The 23,448-nt window shown below is 35.6% G+C and overlaps 1 protein-coding gene across 5 annotated transcripts in view; it reads right to left on the bottom strand.

Moving 5' to 3' along the window:
* Positions 1-23,448, bottom strand: part of ERCC8 (ERCC excision repair 8, CSA ubiquitin ligase complex subunit) — a 49,553-nt gene that overhangs the window by 19,166 nt on the left and 6,939 nt on the right. Inside the window, exons 2-9 of one of the 5 annotated variants that reach the window (XM_043887155.1) lie at positions 21,055-21,150; positions 16,482-16,583; positions 11,252-11,375; positions 8,107-8,188; positions 6,369-6,437; positions 4,454-4,520; positions 1,409-1,509; positions 211-335 (exon numbers count right to left, since the gene is read on the bottom strand). In XM_043887155.1, the coding sequence (XP_043743090.1) occupies positions 211-335; positions 1,409-1,509; positions 4,454-4,520; positions 6,369-6,437; positions 8,107-8,188; positions 11,252-11,375; positions 16,482-16,583; positions 21,055-21,150 (766 nt within the window). Of the gene's footprint in view, positions 1-210; positions 336-1,408; positions 1,510-4,453; positions 4,521-6,368; positions 6,438-8,106; positions 8,189-10,022; positions 10,097-11,251; positions 11,376-16,481; positions 16,584-21,054; positions 21,151-23,448 lie in introns of those variants that run through there. The other 4 variants (XM_043887158.1, XM_043887156.1, XM_043887159.1 and 1 more) reach the window with 4 other exon arrangements.

Genomic DNA, 23,448 nt, shown 5'->3' with positions numbered 1-23,448 from the left:
TAAGTGAGGAGAGTGTAGTGGGGGTAAGGTGCAGTGGATTGTCCGGAGTTGAGAATTACTAGTTCACTAATGGAAAAATAATATAAAATGAAAGCTATGATTCAGAGGCAAGAAACAAAGTTAAATCTACAGAAAAACACCAAGTGTATGTCACAGATCCATTTCTTTAATGTACATCCAAAAGGTTCAAAGTACTTAAAAATGTCTTACTAGTGTATTTTCTCCATTGGAACTATTCCAGAGCCTCATTCGATTATCTGTGCCAACAGTGAGTAGGTGAAGACCATCACTTGTAAAACATAAGCCGTTAACCTTCCCATTATGAGCAGTGTTTGCTGCAATGAAAAACACAATTCAGATTATCTCTTCTTATAAATTCAACACAGGTAACGCTTGATGACATAGTTATTAAATATATTAAACGCATTAAGGACATAATGTCCTTTAAACACAGTAAAGGACAACTATCTGAACTACTTAAAATATGTAAGTTGATTATATTTAAAATTAATCATCCCTTTTGATTATTTGAATATGATAAGCCATACAATTAGAACCATAATAATAGAGGAAAACAGGAAAACCAAAGGGAAAAAAATGTTGCCAAATAAAACTTTTCTTCAGGAAGTAACCTGTGCTATTAAACCTAATTAAATACAGAAACTAACAGTAAAATTTTAAATTAAATGCCTTTTAAACTTCTTATATATTAATACTCTATTTTCAATCTAAAAATCATTTCATGGACTATTAAAAATCAATAATATCGTATTTCCTTCTTAAAGACAACTGTTCCAGTCTCAATCAAAAGTGATACTTTCAAATTGAACAGGTTTAAGAAAGCATAATCCTCAATAGTCTGATTAACTTAATTTAAAAGATTATTAAAACAAACATAGGTTTTAAATAGTTAATCTGAATGTATTTATTTCTGGTCCAAATTTAATTCTAAATCAGAATTTTAATCTACATAGAAATTACACTCTATTGTAAAAATGCAATTGAATTACTTTGTCTCCTAGATTGCAGTGGACTCAAATCTCATACAACCACAAATTTTATTGTGACAAACTTGCCACAAAATGTTACCATTCCTTTAATTTATTATAACTTCCTAAATGGTACTGAATTTGTATTATTAATTGGCCTCATGTGAGCAAAAAAAAAAAGTTTCTACCGATACATTAAAAAATTCAGGAACAGAAGGAATGACATACTTGTATTTTGAAGGGAGACAACCATAGTTAGTTGATGTAAATTTAGCAATCGATTCATTGTGAATGCCTTTCAAAAAACATATAAAATCTATAATTTTTCAACATCCATTTATTATCTGGTTTCAATTCAAATTTTTCAATATAAAAATATTGTCAATGTCATATTCGTATATTAACGCATTTTTCATTACCTGATTCAGCTGCTTGCGACTTTTTCCCATTATGCTGATCAAGAGTTATCAAGCATCCTGATGCTCTCCTCACATCCCATAATTTTGCTCTACTGTCAGCACTGAGAGGAAGTAAATGTTACATTGACATTTAGGATAAGGATAAGGATAAGCTAGGATAAGGACTCTGCTCCTTACCCACCTTTCCTGTTTACTGGCATACAGAATCTCAGTGTATTAGCACAAATGCATTTGCATATTTGGGTGGCTCTACTTTTGCCTTTCCAGCAAATATCCAGTAGTCAATAGAAACACAAAGAAGTGAAAAAAACAGAAAAAAAAAAAAGTAATCTTTTTTAAATCACAAGGGATTCTGTTGCTCTTTCTGTTGTTTTTAATGACATGAGCATCCTTCTCTCCAAAGACAAGACAGGCTAAGAGCTTTTTTCCTTGGTAAGTTTGCTGCTAAATCCCATATCCTTTCTACTGTTTGTTATTCAAATGCTTACAGAATCATGCAGTGAACTAATCTCACTTTGCTTAAGAATTCATTTGGTAGGAATGGTTTTTCTTTTTATTTGAAAAAAACTGAAAATAAGGTGAATAATAAGGACAATATATTTTTATTTGATTTCCTGTACTCAAATCAATCTTTGCCAAAACAAAGGAAATACATTTAATGTCTCTTAGAATTACAGACTTATTTGCATTTTACTTCAAGTGAAAAGAAAAAGGTAAAACCATGACCATAAATCAATTTCAGCTTCTAAACTACTCCTAAGGAAACTATAAATCAGTTCAAGTATGCTATCATATCCTCACAAAGCCCTTAATAATATTTTAACCCATTGGGTTTATCTAGGCCATTTTAATCAAGAAGAGCATTACACTGCATTTTATAAGCCTATTTCTCATTTAAAAATCTTTTAAAATGTATATAATACAGGGTTTAGCTCTTTCTATAACTTTGATTCTTTTCACAAATCACAAGCAAAGCAAGCCTAGCCAACTGGAACAGCTGGCAAAAAGTTAGTGTTTCTCATTCTCAATTTGGTTTTCTTTCTTGTCAATAGGGGACTAGGTCTGCAATGGTATGAGTCTGAAGACATTTAAGTCTCTTCTGAAACATTAGATTTGTACATATCTGACTCCTAACACTGACTACAAGGTCCATTCTGGAACTGATTCGAATTCCTGGGGTACTCTGAGAATTGAAAGCCTCTAAGTCTCCCTCTTGATTTGAGGAAAACCAAATTAGAAAAGAACAACGTAAATCCACTCTAGCAGGGAACACAACCAACGCCTAGCTCCTCACCTTCACACCTCTTTAGCAACCTCTTGTGGCTACACTGGGGCTTCCTTGGTGGCTCAGACAGTAAATAAACTGCCTGCAATGCAGATCAGGGTTCGGTTCGATCCCTGGGTCGAGAAGATCCCCTGGAGAAGGGAATGGCACCCCACTCCAGTATTCTTCCCTGGAGAATTCAATTCCATAGAGAGATAGAGGATTCCATGGCTACAGTCCATGGGATCACAAAGTCAGACATGACTGAGAGACTAACACTTTCACTTTGTGGCTACATACTAGACTTTATTCTACTTCAGAAATTACAAATTTCAGTGTCACATTCTGCAAACTATTAACACAAGTTTCTCTGGGGACTAAACTGTGACAGAGAAGGAGGGCTGGCAGCTTTACAAAAATACAGATACACTTCTTTATAAACCTAAAAAAGTAGATTTTCTAATAATTCTTCTGCAAAAAGTTTTATTAAAACGTCTATATCAAAATTTGATTACTACTTCCTATCCCTTCAAGTTTCAAAATTTTCTGTTTGACACTCATACATCTATCTAGGTCATTGATCCCTCCTATAAGCCTTCTAGTGATTTTATTTCGTTCCTTATACCTATGACTTCACCAACTTTTAAACAATTGTTAAGTCTGTGTCATTGAGTGTTTTAATTTCTGTGTCATAGCACAGCAGTGCGCTGCACCTTCAACAGAGAAGACAACACTGACCAGCAATTCTATGTGTCCCTCATCAGCTCCCTCTTCCATTCATTAAAACTTCTATTTCAAACCTTTACTACCTTCTCTGAACACTGCATCTATGTATTTTCAATAGATGACATCAAGTTCTAAAATACAAGAAACTGAGTTTGCATTTCTTGAACTTCTCTGCCAAAGTCACAAATTTAATTGTATTGACACTTACTATTTCCTCCTTGCATGTAGTCATGGTGCCCTTCATGTGCCAGATCAAGTGTCCCCCTTCTAACAGGACCCTTGATATTATCTTTTCCTGTCTATTCAAGGTCCTGATATACCAATTATTCTCTCCATTTCTTATCTTCACTAATTTCTCTCCACCAATACTCTTCCCTCAGCATTCAAATATACAAGACTCTTCCTTCCAGCAAACAAAACTCCCAAACCCCATGATCCTCAAGAGTTAAGTGCTCTTGTTCTTTCTTCCCATACTGAACCTCTCAGAGATGTACCTCTACTAAAGCATTTTTCAGGATGTCCTGCAATCACTGATTTTTCTGACTATACTCCCTCACTAGACTATTACCTTCTTGGAGGGACTCTGCCTGTGCTATCTCTGTGTCCCTGGTACAATGCTTGGCACATGACAGGAATCATTAATTGTCAGTAAATTGAATCAATGAATGTGGATGGAAGTGATGAATCAGATTTAAAATAATTTTGGGTTAAAAGAAAATGAATTTAAATCCTACTAATTTTAAATTAACAGAGTGCAACACTTTCGTAGGCAAAAACGACACAGCACAGTGTTTCATGGGTAGTATTAAGAGATTTGCCTTGCTACATAGATTCAGTTGTTACCTGTTTTTAAAAATGAGGATCTTCAAGTTGGATAGTCAGGATTAGGATTATGATGAATAGAAAGATTTTTTTTGGTAATATGAATTAAAATCTTTAACTCAATTATTTTTCAGGACTTACTTAACAGCTAAAAATGTACCTAGCATAAAACAATCTTTTCAAAATGCTTATCCCTAATTATTAATCTCAAACCCAAATAGTTTGCATTTTACCTTGCAGTTGCCAAGATATGTTCATAACGTGGTGACCAGGAAACTGCCAATATTTCTTGTCTGTGACCTGCAAAACAACTGTATATAATGACTTGCATTTTGAAATATGCATTTTCAAATCTTTTGAAATATCAAAAGATATAGTGTAATTAACTTTGCCTGATTATGAAGAAAGCACAGACTAAATTTTAAAAGTAAACTGATATAATCATTTTTTCACATTTACAATAATCTATATTTAAATACTAATGTGAAGTCTATGGGGCATTCCTCACATATGGTATTTTATTATAAAAGGCTTGGGTTTGCTTTGGAAAGAACAGCCAGAGCAAGTGAGTCTGTCTTTTTAAACATAGCTGTTAGCCTAGTAGGTCAGTCCATCAATAAATGACATAGCTCAAGCTTACTTATGTACCTCTACAACAAAATCCCTGCAACAGGCCATATAAGACAAACATTTGTTGTGGTCCTTTAATGGACCGGAACCTGGTGGTATGGAGTCGACGATAAGAAAGTAAAAGAAAGAGGCTGATATTCCCTGGTTTACGCAGAGGACCAATAAAGCCCTTGACACAGGGCTTGCATCGCTCACGAAGGCACCAGGCACCCTCTCGAGGGGGTGAAGGCACAAAGTGCCTTCTCGAGAGGGTCTTAGAAGCCCAGGCAGGAAAGTGAGCACAACAGGTCTCCACGCTCCAGAGAATCAGCCAGAAAAAGAGACAGAGAGAGAGAAACAAAAAAGACACGGGGACCTAAGCTCTGATGGAGCAAAGGTGCTTTAATGATTTTTCTATGAGTATATATAGGCTGCGGTACAAGAAACTTCTTTCAGGAATGATAGAGATCAGCAAACCAAACCTACAGCAACCGTTACCAATGGAACGAGGGATAATGTCAGTCACAAGGTCAGGAGACAATCCATATCTCAAGAAAGGGGAGCAAGACTAAGCAGTTTTGTCCTAAAGAGAATGTTTGCTAAAGGAGACCCAAGCCTGCCTCACACAATGACCTCAGTCCCTGGGAGCAGCGTGCTGTTCTGCTTGAAGAGGGACAAAGGACTCATAAGAGACAGCATGTAGGAATCCTCCCATCAAACATTCCCTGACAAACATTCTGAAGACTAAAAATGTTTAACTTTTTTCCGAAAGTTGTAGCAGAAAAAGATTATTTTAATTCATAATTGTAAAAAGCATTTATATAAAAATTTTTGTTTACAGCACAAGTGATAAGTTCATAGGACAAGTGAATTCAGCATTTAAAATCATTTCTACCTAACTATTCAAATTATATATTTTCATATACTTAGTATATTTCATAGAGATTCATAATATAAAACAGATGTTATCCATCTCATCAAGTTTTCCTAATATATTTACTATGTGTTTCTCAGAGATGAATACAAACAGAATTTCTGAATTACGTCCTATTTTTTCACTGTTTAGAATTAGACAATCTAATACTGATAAAAAAAAGTAGCAAAAATAATTTAAGGTGGTAAACCTTTACCAAATTTTATTTCAATATTTTTTCTAAAATATTTTTATTGAGAAAAGAAGTACCTAAACATTAAGAACGGCTATTCAGCTAGAACAATATTAAATAATGCTCATAGAGACAGCTGTACTGATTTAAGTTTCATAAGTAGTTCATTTTTTTCAATGTAGAGCTAACACAAGGTTTTGAGTTTGACTTTCTGTATCCTTTAAGCTTCCCCTGCAGCCATTGTTCATATAAATGTCTCCTTAATAGTTTAGTTTTATAAGAATAATGCACAGAAGGATCTTTATTTCCCTGTTGACTTCTAACAACTAACACAAAATACATCAGTCATGTCATTTACAAAGACTGCATTGTTAGTAATGTTTCATTTTATTGAATGGTTTACTCAAAGTAGTTGTTGTTTCAAATAAAATACCCTGTAGAATGTGGGAACAGGATCCAGACTTCAAGTCACAAAGTTGTACTTTGTGTCCTCTAGTACCAACTGTAAAAACAAAAACAAAAATGGTTTAAGATAATTTAATTATAAATGATCACCAAAAGGAAATAAGAAACTACCATTATGAATCATGACATTTTCACTTGCAGAAATATAAAAATGTATGTTGATACTATAGTCTTTTTATGTTATAACTAGAAAATTATTTTAGTTGTAGTCATATGTCAGTACTAAGATTATTCTCTATTACTCTATTATTATTTTTTAATATTTAACTTTGAAATAATTATAGATTCACAGGAAGCTGCAAAGATAATGCAAAGAGGCCCTATGTACCCTTCACCCAGGTTGTGTCCCAATGGTCATATGTTAGGTAACTATAGCAGAGTATCAAAACCAGGAAATGTGTACTGGTACAATGTGTTTATAACTCTACATTATTTTATCACTTAAATCATTTTATTTTAATAGCTTAGCTGTTCCATATTAATAACACACTTGTAAATCACTAGTAACAGATTCACAGAAATTCTAGACACAGACTGAGTGAGCCTCAAAGACAAGTTAGTGCCCAAACGCTTTACAGATGAAGCAGCTGACTAATGTCCAGAGGTGAGGAGATTCATGCAGTGCCACAGAAGTAATATCACAGGGACCTGATGCCTGATACCAGAAAAATATTTTTTCATCTTCATACATGAAAATTTTTCTTGTAGGTGCTTCCATAAAAATGGATGTTTAATTTGAATCACACATTCTCAGAGAGAAGTAAGTCATTTCTTTGTTTTACTATGTTGAATGAAAGGCTGCCAAATTTCGTTTACATAGAATCTTTGAACTTTGGTGGTTTAAAAAAATTCTTGAAAGTGAAAGTCACTCAGTTCTGTCCAACTCATTGCAACCCCACAGACTATACAGTCTATGGAATTCTCCAGGAAAGAATACTGGAGTGGGTAGCCTTTCCCTTCTCCAGGGAATCTTCCAAACCCAGGTCTCCTGCATTGCAGGTGGATTCTTTATCAGCTGAGCTACTAGGGGAAAAAAAAGCAATTCTTAAGGGAACAGAAATGAGCTAGCTTTCTTTCTTAAAAACACCGCACAAATGATACTGGTTTTCATCATTTTATTTTTACTTATTTATACATTTACTCTTCGGCTGTGCTAGGTCTTTGGTGCTGTGCGGCCTTTTCCTCGAGGTGTGGCGAGTGGGGCTACTCTCTAGATGCAGCGCACAGATTTTCTCACAGCGGCTCCCCTTGTTGCAGAGCGCTGGCTCGAGGCACACAGGCTTCAGCAGTCGTGGTGTGAGAGGCTCAGCAGCTGCGGTTCCCAGGCTCCAGAGCACAGGCTCCACGGTGGTGGCACGTGTGCTTAGCTGCTCTGTGGCATGTGGGATCCTCCTGGACTAGGGATTGAACCCATGCCTCCTGCATTGGCAGGCAGATTCTATACCACTGAGCCACCAGGGAAGTCCCAGGAATGTGCTTTCTCAGTCTTCAAATCCTAGCCACTCTGAAATCTAGCAAAGTGCCTGACTTGTACAATATCTGTTAAATGGAATGAATATAAATGCTAATATATATTTAAGTTTTTGTTTTTTTAAAAGAATTGTGATCTTCATCTGGGTTAAAATGTTTATATCAAAACTAACTAGATATTAAAAGGGAAAAAGTTTTCAGGATGCTAAAAAAAAAAAAAGAACACAAATACAAACCTGCTACCAAACAGTGCTTGCTGGCGACTGGAGACATATGATGACTATAAACTGTTTCTTCAAAATTAAATACATCGGCAATCTGGTAATCAAAAGACATTTAAAATAAGTGTAATCACAAAAGCAGCAAATTTTCTATTTACTTATTGTTACACTGTTAGTAATTTTTAAATTGTTAGCAATTTATTTTTCTCTAATAAACTTCAGAGATTAAGACAAGATAACCTCCTGGTTCACCATCTTCCTTTCTGCTCCATTCTGGAGAACTTCAGCACCTACAGAAACGATCTAGTCTGTACTCTGCCTCACAGTTCCATATAAACTCAGCTACCACACCCGGGACACTCGCACCACCTAAAACTGCTCCTCCTTTGAAATCACATATTTCAGTTACATATGACCAGAATTTTATATCATTTCAGCTCCCGCAACCACATCTAAGACACCCAAACAAAGCCTAGCAGCTCTATCAGTTCCTCCTGTCTTCACTTTTCCTGCTTCAGCTTGGATTCCAAGGTTGAACGCTTCAGCTCCAGGGTCTTCAACTCCTTTGCCATCAGCATCTCACCTGTCAAGGCCTCAACCCTGGATGACTCCAAATGTCTGCCTTCTGTGCACCTATATCCAGGTTTAACTACAGCAGAGGTCAACAAACTTTTTTAGTAAAGGGTCAGATTGTAAACATTTTAGGCTTTGAAGACCAACTACTCATTTCTGTCACTGCAGTCCAAGTGGCCACAGACAATAAATGAGCATATCTGTGTTACAGTAACACTTTGTTTACAAAAAAGAGTCCATGAGAAGCCTTGGCCGAGAGCACAGACTTGGCCTATTGGCTGCAGTCAGCTGACCTCTGCCTCATGAAGGTGAAGAAAACCTTATAATAGTGCAGACTGCATGCATGCTCAGTCACTGCAGTTGTGTCTGACTCTTGGTGATCCTGTGGACTATAGCCCGCCAGGCTCCTCTGTCCATGGGATTTTCTAGACAAGAATACTGGAGTGGGTTGCCACTTTCTTCTCCGGGGGATCTTCCCAACCCACAGAGAGACAGAAACCACATCTCTTCACTAATCATCAGGAAAATGCAAATCAAAACCACAATGAGATATCACCTCACATCTGTTAGAATATCTATTATCAAAAAGAGATAACAAGTGTTGGCAAGGATATGTATAAAAGGAAATCTCTGTGATTATTAGAGGGAATGTAAATTAGTGTAGCCATTATAGAAAACAATATGGAGGTTCCAAAAAATTAGAACCATATGATCCAGTGGTCCCACTTGTCGGTATATATCCAAAGGAAATGAAATCACTGTCGCAAAAGAGATAGCTGCATCCTCACGTTTTTAACAGCACTGTTTATAATGGCCAAATCATGGAAACAACCGAAGTACCCATCAACACACGAAGGGATAAAGAAGACCTGATACGTATACACACACGCACATATGTATATGATGGAATATTATTCTGACATGAGAAAGAATGAAATTCTGCCACTTGTGACAATATAGATAGACATTAAGAGCATTAAATACTAAGTGAAGTAAGTCAAACAGAGAGGAATAAATACTGTATACCACTTACAAGCAGACTCTTAAAAAGCCAAACTGATAGAAACAGTGAACAAAATGATGATTACTGGAGCTGGGAGAAATAGAAAGATGTTGGCCAAAGAGTATAAAACTTCCAGTTATAACATGAACAAGGGAAGGGAGAAGTTTCATAGGGAAGCAAACTTGAGGTAGGGAATACAACATATAAGATGTGTTCAGAAGGCAAAAGGAGATCAATTTAGTGGCAGTACATTATCTACATTGAAAAGAGGCAGAAGCTAAGGTTGAGAAAGTAGGAAGTGAGGTTACAGAGAACTTAGAATGCCAGGCTGAATTTAGACAATGGAATCACTCACCAAAGGTGGTTTGGGTTGAGACAGGCTGAAACTGCTTTATTCTAATTAATTCTGGGGTAGAATTTACTGAGGAACTGTGAGAAGAAAAATAATAAAAAGAAATCATTTAGGAGTTTATTAGTAGTCCAGATGAACAGTGACAGTGAGGGAAACAGAAAAGAGAAATCTGAGAGTCTGAAGGAAGACCTGCTAAGATTTGAGGACTAAATGGATATGAGTTCACTTTGATTTAGAATACGTTTAGTTTGAGATGACGACACTACATTTAAGTAAGAGAGGTTCTGTATACAGGTAAAGACATATGGAACTAGAGCTCAGGGAAAAAATTAGCATGAGAAAGAAAAATAAAACTTGATCAAATAGCATAAAAACTATTATCTACTGTTTACTTCCCAGGTGGTGCTCTTGGTAAAGAACCCGCCTGCCAATGCAGGAGACATGAGATGCGGGCACAATCCCTGGGTCAGGAAGATCCCCTGGAGCAGGACATGGCAACCTGCTCCAGTATTCCTACCTGGAGAATCCCATGGACAGAGGAGCCTGGAGGGCTACAGTCCATGGGATCGCACAGTCGACATGACTGAAGCAACTTAGCATGTAAGCATGCACTGACTACTTTACTCAGCTATAATATTAATAACTTTCTTTTTCCTTATGTTTTTAGGTCAATAGGAGATAAATCCAATATTCTTCCCTACACCACTATACCACAGAAGTTTTTGAGTAATAAAGTATATAACAGCTAATGGTATTTGAATACTTACTATATGCTAGGCGCCGTTCCAGGTACTGTACACATATCAACCTATTTAATCCTCACAGCCATTCTACAGGGTACAATCATTACTCCCGTTACATACAGACACAGAGAAGTTCAGATACTTGCCCAATCAATATCATATAGCTAGCTAGCAGATGGGGCTTCCCAGGTGGCTCAGTAATAAACAATTTGGCTGCCAAGCAGGAGATTCAGGTTCAATCCTTGGTTGGGAGCCTGGTGGGCTACAGGCCATGGGGTTGCAAAGAGTTGGACATGAGCCAGCAACTAACCAGCAGCAGTCAGCAGCAGAGGCAAGATATGAACTCAATCAGTATCGTTCTCCTCAATCACTATACTGCTTTCACATCTAACATATATGACACCTTAGCAAATAATCACACTGAAACTGTTTAGGACTAAATTCTCCTTCATCGTACAGAGCAACTTGGAAAAGCTTTAACGTACTTACTTGTAATGTATTTGTATCCCATACTTTCAGAGTCTTATCAAATGAACTTGATGTGAACATGCCAGTGTCATGAGGATACCACTGTACGGTCTCCACACTGTATTTGTGAACATCGGGATGGCTTCTACAAAACAGCAATCAAAATTTAGAGATAACTGATTTACTTGAGTTTCAAAATGGATACCATATTAACAAGTTGTAGTTTTGGGAAGAACGATACAAACGGCCAAACCTAGATTACTTGCCATGTCCTAGCAGTCTAGAGAAAGAATATGTAGGCATCTCTAGTTTTAGGTGCCCACAGTGTGATGTGGAGGCCTGCTTCCTACTAAGGATCATAAATTGAGACTTCCTATTTCTGTATGAGAGCTTGGATGGATCAGCCAACTACGCTGGACTGCTTCATGGAAGAAACTGATTTTTCCTTACTGGAAGAGATACCTACTTTGGTTTTGGACTTGCTTTTCTGATCATTTTATCAGCATTATCATTTAGAATTGTTGCCTCATGTATCTCCATAGTGTCCCGTACAGTATGGCTTCTGATTAAGAACTTCACTTCTACAGCACAAGAATGTGACAGGTAGATGCCCATGGGGTTCACTACTCTTAGGTAGCCCATAGCCGACAGAAGCATGATCTGTTGAAGACTCAGTTATGACATCAGTTACAGTACACCACCTGTGATGATGATGTGCTATCCTGAAGGACGCAGTTTATGCTCTGAACTAGTGATCAACACAGTATGTATGTGTCCTCTATTGAAACTTAACTCAAAGATACTGGATGTTTAGAAATACTTATGATGGTGGAGGGACATCTGAATACCAATTAGATACTTAATGTCATTAATTATTGTATAGTGAGACAGTGGTAGTGGTGTTATGCTTATAAAACATTTTTTATTTTTTAGAGATAAAATTACAAATGAAATTATATCTTTCTGAGATTTGCTTCAAAATAATCTTCAGAGTAGGTGGGTGGGTAGGGTAAAGATGAATAAGATTGGTTATGACTGATAGCTGCTGAGGCTGGGTGACAGGTACACAGTTCATTATACTACTCTCTATTTTCATATGTATTAAATATCCATAATAATATAAAAGTAAACAGAAGACTATTTCAACCCAAAACAGACAGGACTGTCATGAGTTCTGATTCTTTAAGCTGAAAGTTTAGATTACAATACAGGATAAAGGGCCTCGAACACATGTGGTGCTACTTGAAGAAATAAGAATATGAAGAAGAAAAGCTTTATATCCCATTTCTGGCCTTGAGACAGCTGCAAAAAACAACTGCAGTACTCATCCATAATTTCTTACTTTCTACGTCATGTAAATATTTTAACCAATTTCCCCTTTCTTTCTTCTCTCTTACCTCGATTATTTTATACAGATTACCTACAAACTAAGCCACTTGCATAATTCTAATATAAGAACACATAAAACTAGTGGAAAATAGACATTATCTTGAACTGGATGTGGTAACTAAATACACTTAGAACCATAGCTTTTTGGGGAAGGGAATAATTACATTTTTGGTCAAGTAACAGACATTTGCATTAGGTTAGGATGAAACTTACTTTTTTAAAGGAAGGGTAAGTACAGTAAGAAAGGTATATACTGATATTGGACAGCCAAATGGGTAGATTGTAGTGGACATGTGCTCTTTTCTTGACTGAACATTCAAAGTCTTCCTTTTGGGGGAAAATTCCCTTTATTGAAAGGCAGGGCCTTGCCTCTTATTATAGAAAGCAAGAGACTCCACATATGGCTCAGCAGTAAAGAATCCACCTGCAAAGCAGGAGATGTGGGTTCAATCCCTGGGTCAGAAAGATCCCCTGAAGAAGGAAATGGCAACTCACTCCAGTATTCTTGTCTGGAGAATCCCATGGACAGAGAAGTCTGGTGGGCTAGTCCATGGGGTCGCAAAAGAGTCATACATGACTGAGCGACTAAAACAACAACAAATAACAGAAACAGAGAGACTGTATATTCTCTTTCTCTTGCTCTGGGCAGCGGGGGCACAAACGTGTCCTGGGCTTAATCAATCCTGCCTGGGACTCCAAAACTCCAGCTAGTAATGCAAACCAGGGATATATCAGCAATTATTCACAGTTGTGGAGTCAAGAGTCTGTGTTGGTAATATGCAGCAGATCCCAAACTCAGTTGTTCGTGTGGTATGTCCTTGACTGTGTTCTCGTATCCTGGTTTCTCTTATTTTCTGCTCATTTTCTACATTTGATTCTTCTACCTTCCTGTCGTTATGTGAGATATTAAATATCTTTCCAGTAAATTTCTGCTGAAGATAAAGAGAACTGGTTTCTATTTGATCCTAAGAATCTACACAGAGATTATCTAATTTCAAATAAATCTTTAATGTAGTGATCACAAATAAAAGTTCATTTATATTTTAGATTTTAAAAGAGTACAAAATATTATATCAATCTCCTACTATGTGTGATATATCATTCTCCTTAACATTTAACAAAAATTTGAGCACAGGAATCTTTTTGGTGCTCAAGAATAAACATATTAAATAAAGCAAAAATAAATATTAGGAAACAGAGTAAGCCACATTAATTTAGTATCAATTTTTATTGAAATTATTTTTTAAAGTCAGATTATAAAGTCTTTGGATGTAAAATGCTACTTTAACTCATTTTGTAAAGATGTTTACTATATGCCCATTTACATTCAAACTGATAGTTTTGAAGACAAGACTTTGAATCTAAGAAGAAAGTCATAGTAAAGTAAGATTGATGTCCTAAGCATTTACTTGACCTCACGTACCAGAAAAGCAAATCACAGCCACTAATGGAATAATATTATATAGCATGTGGTATATATGAAGATACTATTTTACCACAGAACAGATTAAACAATGTTAAAATAATAGCTAAGATAAAATAAGACAAAGATGAATTAAACTAATTAATGGCTGCCTTACACTTTAGAATTTACATCTTTTGTTGCTGCTGTTGTTGTCTGTTTGGTGGGAGTGGAGAGAGTATAAAACAGTATAAGCATCTTAGAACCAAATTCCAGAGTACTTGAGGCAGTATCTTGTTTTGTACCAAGTGTATCTATAATTATACTGCTTCCCACTTATATAGTGGTTTTACAATTTTAATGTGCTTTTTGAAGATAATATTTCATTTAAGTCTCATAGAAAACTTACAAGAATAATAGGCCAAGTATAATTATCTCTAAGACAAAATAGCTCTGTCAGAGGCTCAGAGAAATAGTTTCCTTAAATCTGTATTTCCAAAGTGAAGTGTCAGAGCCAAGAAATAATCATAATTCTCCTCACAAATATTCCACGAACTTATGTATCTATTCTAGCACTTTGGAAACAGCTTTAATACATAGCAGTTGCTGCTATTAATGTTCATGAAGTTTTTTCCTCTTGAAAACATTTTTTCAACTCTTATTCTCTCTGTTAATTCAAGGTCTGCTTAAAATCAGATCAAATATAGGAGACAAGAAAGAATTAAGTGATGACTAAGAACAAATTAAAATCGTAAAACACTTTATTAAACAGCCAAAAAAATTCAAGGTAGAAAAGTATGTTAAGTCAGGCAGCTTTAAGTAAGTAGGTAAGAGAAGAGGGGTGTGTGTGTGTGTATGTGTTTTGTGTGTGTTTTGTACTGGCTAAAAGCCAGTACATTATGGCTTCTGGCTATTAATCTTTTTGTTCTACTAATAATAGTTGAAAATACTAATTTGTGTTTATATTTAGCTGGAAAGACTTAAATGAATCTTATACTAAGTACTCTAAAAACTAAAATTAGTTACTGAGGTGTGCCATGTAGGTGGAGAACAAAAAGACCATAATCAAGAGTCTTAAAGTCCTTTTGAAAACTGATACCCAAGTTGTTTTGGAGAAGTCATATGTTAAAAACAGCAATATCAAAGAGACCTGAAGACACATTTCTCCAAAGAAGACATACAGATGGCTAACAAGCACATGAAAAGATGTTCAACATCACTCATTATCAGAGCAATGCAAATCAAAACTACAATGAGGTACCACCTCACACCAGTCAGAATGGGCTTCATCATAATGTCTACAAACAATAAATGCTGGAGAGGGTGTGGAGAAAAGGGAACACTCTTACATTGCTGGTGGGAATGTAAATTGATACAGCCACTATAGAAGATGGTATGGATACTCCTTAAAAAGCTAGGGATGACCCAGCAATCCCACTCCTAGGCATATACCCTGAGGAAATCAAAACTGAAAAAGACACATGTACCCCAGTGTTCACTACAGCACTATTTACAATAGCCAGAACATGGAAACAACCTAGATGTCCATTGAGGATGAATGGATAAAGCAGCTGTGGTACATAAATACAATGGAATACTACTCAGCCATAAAAAGGAATGCATGAATCTGTTCTAATGAGGTGGATGAAACTACAGCCCATTATACACAGCGAAGTAAGTCAGAAAGAGAAATATAAATATCATATGAAAGTGAAAGTTACTCAGTCATGTCTGACTCTTTGCGACCTGATGGACTATATAGTCCATGGAATTCTCCAGGCCAGAATACTGCAGTGGTAGCCTTTCCCTTCTCCAGAGGATCTTCCCAACCCAGGGATCGAACCCAGGTCTCCCGCCTTGCAGGCAGATTCTTTACCAGCTGAGCCACCAGGGAAGCCTTAAATATCGTATACTGACACATTTGACACGTATACATGGAATCTGAGGAGATGAACTGATGAATTTCTTTTCAGGGCAGCAATGGAGAAACCGACATAGAGAACAGACCTACGGACAAGGTGGTAGGAGAGGAGGGAGAAGGGGAGATGTACGGAGAGAGTAACACAGAAATTTACAAACAACGTAACAGACGGCCAAGGGGAATGTGCTGTATGCCTCAGGGAACTCAGACAGGGCTCTGTGACAGGCGGAAGGTGGGTGGGGAGGGAGATGGAGGGAGGCTTGGGAGGGAGGGGACATGGGTGAACCTATGGCTGATTGCTGTTGGTGTATGACAGAAAACCACAAAACTCTGTAAAGCAATTATCCTTCAATTAAAAAATTTTTTTACAAAAGCAATATTTGAATTTCAGTTATTACTTTCATGAAGATGTCAAGGGATAACTACGTAAATATATCATTTGAACAATTTGCTTAAAACATTCATATTTCATGTTTTGCATTTGATGCAAAAAATACTCAAATGTTTACAAATTCATGAATTACATTTTTAATACACACCTGCCAACGGAACACACTGCTTTACACGTGTAATAAGGTTGTCTGCTGGAGTTCTCAAGATCATAAAGCACAATCACACCATCTGAACCACCTGATAACATGCTAATAATAAAAAAGTTCAAATTATCATTTATATAGTTCATTTATTTATGATTACATATTTCTGAAAATTACTGATCCACAACTCTCAAATTTCTTATGCCCATAAATACAGAGTAAATCTTCACTAGCAGACTACAATAAGCTAAAATCTTTAATTTAATATTTGTGGAAAAATGAAAATAGATTTAATCTGTGATCAGTTAAAATTTACCTTCAAGATACCAAAATGAACAGGAGAAACAAGATGGCAAAAGATATTCCTTATTTAAGAAAGTAAGACATTACAAAGTCATTTTAAATGTTCCAATTATAATTGTGTTAAATGAAAATGGAATCAGACAGACCAGTTATTACTGATGGAATATTACAGATATTACTATCTGACTGACCCTGGGCAAGCTACTTCACTTAAGCTTGTTCATTTACCAAAAGGGGAACATTTTCACCTAAATCATAAAGCTGAAATAAAATCGTATGCAAAAGCCTTTTACACTGCCTGGCAAAAAAAATAGGGCATCAGTAAGTGTTAGATTCCTTCCCTCCATTATAAACTCTTTTACTTCAACTCATTCAACTTTGAGCTTCTACAATATGTTAGGCATTATACTAATACAACTGTGAACAAGACAGACATGATTCCTGACTCCCCAGCTTATAATCTAGTAGAGAAGACACACAAATCTATTAATTTAATCTATATATCTATATATGTAAATATTTATGAATCTATAGAAAGTATTGTTATTTGCTAATATTATTGCTCACCATCAATTCTGGTGCAACTCTCTATTCATTCTTGTTCTCTGATTTAATTCTCTGGTAGATTCTTAAGCAAGGACTAATGAGAATGATATTCCTTGAATTCTTGTATATTACTAACAATTAGTCCTTTTGTACTTGAAAATCAGTCTGGTTGGATATAAAATCCTTGACGCACATTTTATTTCCTTGAACACCTTAAATAAGAAACTTCACTTCTTTGAGCATAAAGCTCAAAATCAAAGCCTGTGGTTACAGTATGGTTTTCTCCCCTTATATGTAGTTTCTGATTTTGTTCATTCTAATGCTTTCTTTAGTCTTCATTCCATTCTCTTCCTTTGGTTTCTTCTCTGGAAACTCCTCTTATATGTATGTTGGATATTCTTTGCCTATCTTCTACATATACCTGATTCTCTTGACTCCTTTTCCTATCTCTATCTCTTTTTGATTTTTATGTTTCCTCTTGTATTTATTTGCTTCTATTTCTAAGGTATCACCTCTTGTACTTAACTTTTTCCCCTAATTTTTCCTTGAGTTTGATCATCTCATTTCTCAGTTTTTCTAATTATAACTTATGTTATTCTTTCATACACTGTATCTTTTAAAAATGACTTTTAGCTATTTAAAAAATATTAGGTTACAGTTCTTATCTATTTTGTGGACATACCTTTCTGGCACAAATTTATTGTTTATAGGAACATTATTTATTTTCTATGTTATTAAAATAATTTTGTATGAACTTTGACCTTAATCCTATTCTTTTGCTCACTTTTATATGAAATTAATTTTCTTAAACTTTTAAAAGGGAGGCTTAGTTTGCGATATTTAAAATTCATATCTCTTGAACATCTTCCTTTTTAAAATAAGATGTTCAGAATACGGCAGCTAATTTTCAGAGATTTCCTAGTTCTATTCATCGCTCCAATTTTTATTTGGCTCATCTTTTTTCTTTCTTTCTATCATTCCTGTACTTCTCACTTTGGATTCTATTCCAAACAGTTTCTCCTCAACATAGGGTTCATCCATTAGGGCATCTTTAACTGGTTAGCTAGAGAGATTATAGGGGCTAGATTACTCCAGCCCCTTTGGGTCTTACTGTGAACCCCTTGAACATCAAGAGTACACAACCCTTTCCCAGTTTCAACTGTTGTAGTCAAACTGACTTGCTGAGCTTTCAAGTAGCTGTCAGTTACTCTGAAGTTATCAGGTCTACTAGAAGCCCCCTTGGTTTTCATTACCCCGCCTGGTATAGATGCTGACACCACACAGATCTTGTAGTTATCAGTTTGCTGCTCTCATTCATCTGTATTTTGAGGTTTGCAGGGATATCTGACCACTTATATTTGTTATAAGTAATCATCTTTTTTTTAAAATTTTGCCACCTTTAGTTTCTCTGCTATTATAGTACAATGTAAGGAGCTTGTACCAGAAATGATCACACTTCTTTCTTCACTGAGAAAGTCTCACTACAAAAACATTCTAGCTCATCAAAACTGTGCTTAAAGACTTAATTTACATTTTGGTACAAGTGCCTTATCTTGTTATGAACTAGTTATAAAGGGTTCATGAAACAGCACCATGTCCAGAAGCACTGAGTTATAGACCTGTTTTAAGAAAAATTCAATAGATACGTAGAACAATTAGGTTAATTTAAAAGTACTTCTTCAAAGTTCTTTGTTCAAACAGTTCTATATCTGACTGATGATAGGGCAGTAAAGCTACCCTGAAGAGTTTTTTTCAATTTTCAACATTAGCTTCATTACAAATTTTGTGGGTTGGTTATTCTAATTGTGTATATCCAGAAATCTTTGTAAAGTTTATCAACTACAGCTTTTTTACTTTATTTTTAAAAAAATGCTGCAGCTTGCTTGGAAACAGTTGTGAGTTACATGTGTACCATTTCTAATTCCAAAAACATTTTGCTGAACATTTGAGCTTTGTAAAACACTGTGTGTTTTTTTCTACCACAGCACTACATGTATTCTCAATGGAAAAACAACTGTTTTCAAAGTTCAACTTTTAAACTTAATTTAAATAGTATTTATAATAAGGTCAGATGTTTCACCTTTGCTAGAGTGACTTCCAAAAGCTTTCCTTTGATTACGTTAATTGGGTGAAAATAAAAAAAAAAACAACCCTGAACATTACTGTAATTAACTGACTTTGTAGTTGAAGTATCTAATGGCAATGATGTTACTTTACTTTAAGGTAGTTGCTAAATATGAAGTGTTTTGAGCAAGTTATATGTGAGTTGATTTTTGTGAGAAAAAGAAGACCTATATTTAATTTTCCATTAAACATCCATTTTGCTTTTTATTTCTCTTTGCTGCCAAAAGGGTTTAATGCAAAATACAAGTCTTAGCAAACAATGAAAACAGCTGTAGATTTTCACTATGCAATAAAAGGGGAAACTACCATAGTAAGAATCTTGACTTTTCTGTATATGCTCTGCAAAGACTCCTTGGCCTGTCTTTCTCACACATATTTAATGCACATATAACCCATAACTTTCCACATTTCTCACTAACTCTCCCAACTGGTAGCCTACTGGATTCATGAGCTTTACAGGTCAAACAGCTGATCACTATCCCACCAGCACCCAAGGCCAAAAGAAATCAGCTATCCCTTGCTGCTTATGTCAGGATTATTTTACAAGCAAATGTCCCACAGCTGTCCTTGATTGAGAGGTAGTATGTTCAGCCTGGAAAAGGTTAGGAGAAAAAAAATGATCACATGTCATCTTTTACATTTAACCATGTGTTAAAGTTAGAATTTGTTCACTGTACATGTTTCTCATATACCAGGTGAGACCATGACAGAAGCTGGAATTTAAAAAATTGAATTCTATTAAACTTATCCTGGCTTATTTTAATGTAAATAATAATACCTTATTATAATACAATGATTTGGGGTAAATGCTAAACAAAACGTAACAAGGCACACTTCTTTAATTACTTTTATATTTGTCCTTATCAAAGGACAAGGGTTTTGAACATTTTGGTAAAAGTAATGTGGGGTAGATGAGCTTTAAGTGGGTGGGGGGGTGTGTGTGTGTGCGGTATATGCATATTTGCATTTTTCAAAGCACTTCAGCTGTTGTGTGGAAAACGGATTGAAAGTATAGGTGATAATGCTTTTGATTAACAACAATGGTGGCGATCATTTATAATATTAATCATGTTATACATATTATCATAATTAATCTTCACAACAAACTTGTTAATTAGGTATTGTTCTTACATTGTGTAGCTAAGGCAACTGTGAATTAGAAAGGTTAGACAAATTGCTCAAGGCCACACAGCTAATAAATATAAAGCCAGGAGGAACTCAAATACGAGTCTGGTGTGCTTCATATACTTCTGCTGCTTATATTTGTTTTCCCACAAGACTATCTGAGAGCAGCAACTGTTTTGAAATAGCTCCTAAAGACACACCTCAGCACTTACATGCTCTCTGCATCAAAACAAAAAACAAAATTCATTATTTGTTGATTTAACAATGAATATATTTATATTAAAGTACTTTGGAAATACTTACCTGGCAACATTTCATAGGTTCAATGTTTCGTATTTATTTGAAACTAATAATGCCAGATTTAAATGTGACAAGTTAGAATTTTTATTAATTTTTACGAAATTTTACAAAATTAATCTGAAAGCAAGATTTCTCTGGATCTCACTTAGGAACAAAAATGATTATATAATAAACTTACTATCTCCCTTCAACAGGCTCAATGTCAAGGGTGTTAACTCCACTGCAATGGATCCTTTCAACATCTCTGTCTTTGTTTAACTCCAGTCCCAAAACCCTGAAAATATATATATATACAAAAATTAAAAGGGAGGGCACACAGAATCCAACAACACATCAGAAGGATCATACACTATGATCAAGTGGAATTTATACCAGGGATGCAAGGATTCTTCAATATATACAAATCAATCAATGTGATATACCACATTAACAAATTAAAGAATAAAACCCATATGATCATCTCAGTAGATGCAGAAAAGGCTTTTGACAAAATTCAACACATATTTATGATAAAAACTCTCTAGAAAGTGGGCATAGAGCAAACCACCTCAACATAATAAAGGCCATATATGACAAACATACAGCAAACATTATTCTTAATAGTAAAAAACTGAAAGCATTTTCTCTAAGATTAGGAACAAAATAAGAATGTCCATTCTCACCACTATTATTTAACATAGTTTTGAAGTCCTAGAGATGCTAATCAGAGAAGAAAAAGAAGTAAAAGGAATCCAAATTGGAAAAGAAGAAGTAAAACTGTCACTGTTTGCAGATGACATGATACTATACTTAGAAAATCCTAAAAATGCCACCAGAAAACTACTAGAGCTCATCAATGAATCTGGTAAAGTTGCAGGACACAAAATTAACAAACAGAAATCTCTTGCTTTCCTATACACTAACAATGAAAGATCAGAAAGAGAGATTAAGGAAACAATCCCATTTACCATCACAACAAAAAGAATAAAAAACTTAGGAATAAACCTACCTAATGATTGTAGCCATGAAATTAAAACACGCTTACTTCTTGGAAGGAAAGTCATGATCAACCTAGAAAGCATACTGAAAAGCAGAGACATTACTTTGCCAACAAAGGTCCATCTAGTCAAGGCTATGGTTTTTCCAGTGGTCATGTATGGATGTGAGAGTTGGACTATCAAGAAAGCTGAGCATCGAAGAATTGATGCTTTTGAACTGTGGTGTGGAGAAGACTCTTGAGAGTCCCTTGGACTGCAAGGAGATCCAACCAGTCCATCCTAAAGGAAATCAGTCCTGGGTGTTCACTGGAAGGACTGATGTTGAAGCTGAAACTCCAATACTTTGGCCACCTGATGCTATGACTCATTTGAAAAGACCCTGATGCTGGGAAAGATTGAGAGCAGGAGGAGAAGGGGATGACAGAGGATGAGATAGTTGGATGGCATCACTGACTCAATGGACATGGGTTTGGGTGAACTCTGGGAGTTGGTGATGGACAGAGAGACCTGGCGTGCTGCGATTCATGGGATCGCAGAGTCAGACACAACTGAGCAACTGAACTGAACTGAAGGAGGCAAACGATCTGTACTTAGAGAATTATAAGATGCTGATGAAAGAAATCAATGACACAAACAGATGGACAAACATAGCATGTTTCTGGATTGGGAGAATCATTATTGTGAAAATGACTATACTACTCAAAGCAATCTACCAATTCAATGCAATCCCCATCAAACTACCAATGGCATTTTTCACAGAATTAAAAGAAAAAAACTCTACAATTTGTATGGAGACACAAAAGACCCTGAAAAGTCAAAGCAATCTTGAGTGAGAAAAATGGAGCTGGGGGAATCAGGCTTCCTGACTTCAGACTATACCACAAAACTGTATTAATCAAGACAGTATAGTACTGGCACAGAAACAGAAATATAGGGCAATGGAACAAGATAAAAAGCTCAGAGATATACCTCATGCATGTATGGCCACCTAATCTATGACAAAGGAGGCAAGACTATAAAATGGAGAAAGGACAGTCTTTTCAATAAGCGGTGCTGGGGAAACTGGACATCTACCTATAAAAGAATAAAATTAGAACATGCTCTAATACCATACGCAAAAATAAACTCAAAATGGATTAAAGACCTGAATGTAAGGATGGACACTATAAAACAGTTACAGGAAAATACAGGCAGAATACTTCTTTACATAAATCATAGCAAGATCTTTTCTGATCCACCTTCTAGAGTACTGAAAATAAAGCAAGACAAATGGGACCTAATTAAACTTAAAAGCTTTTGTACAGCAAATGAAACCATGAACAAAATGAAGACAACCCTCAGGATGGGAGAAAATATTTGCAAATGAAGCAACTGATAACCTTCAGACCATACAAACAGCTCATGGAGCTCAATATCGAAAAGCAAACAACTCAATAAAAAAATGGGCAGAAGGCCTAAACAGACATTTCTCCAAAAGAGACATACAGATGGCCAATAAACACATGAAAAGATGCTCAACATTGCTAATTATTAGAAAAATGCAAATAAAAAATACAATGAAGTATCATCTCATATCAGTCAGAATGGCTATCATC

This window comes from Cervus elaphus, chromosome 25, assembly GCF_910594005.1.
Source record: "Cervus elaphus chromosome 25, mCerEla1.1, whole genome shotgun sequence".
NCBI classification, from domain to species: Eukaryota; Metazoa; Chordata; class Mammalia; order Artiodactyla; family Cervidae; genus Cervus; species Cervus elaphus.
The sequence above is the reverse complement of the archived record's forward strand: the minus strand, read 5'-3'. Positions and strand labels throughout refer to the sequence as shown.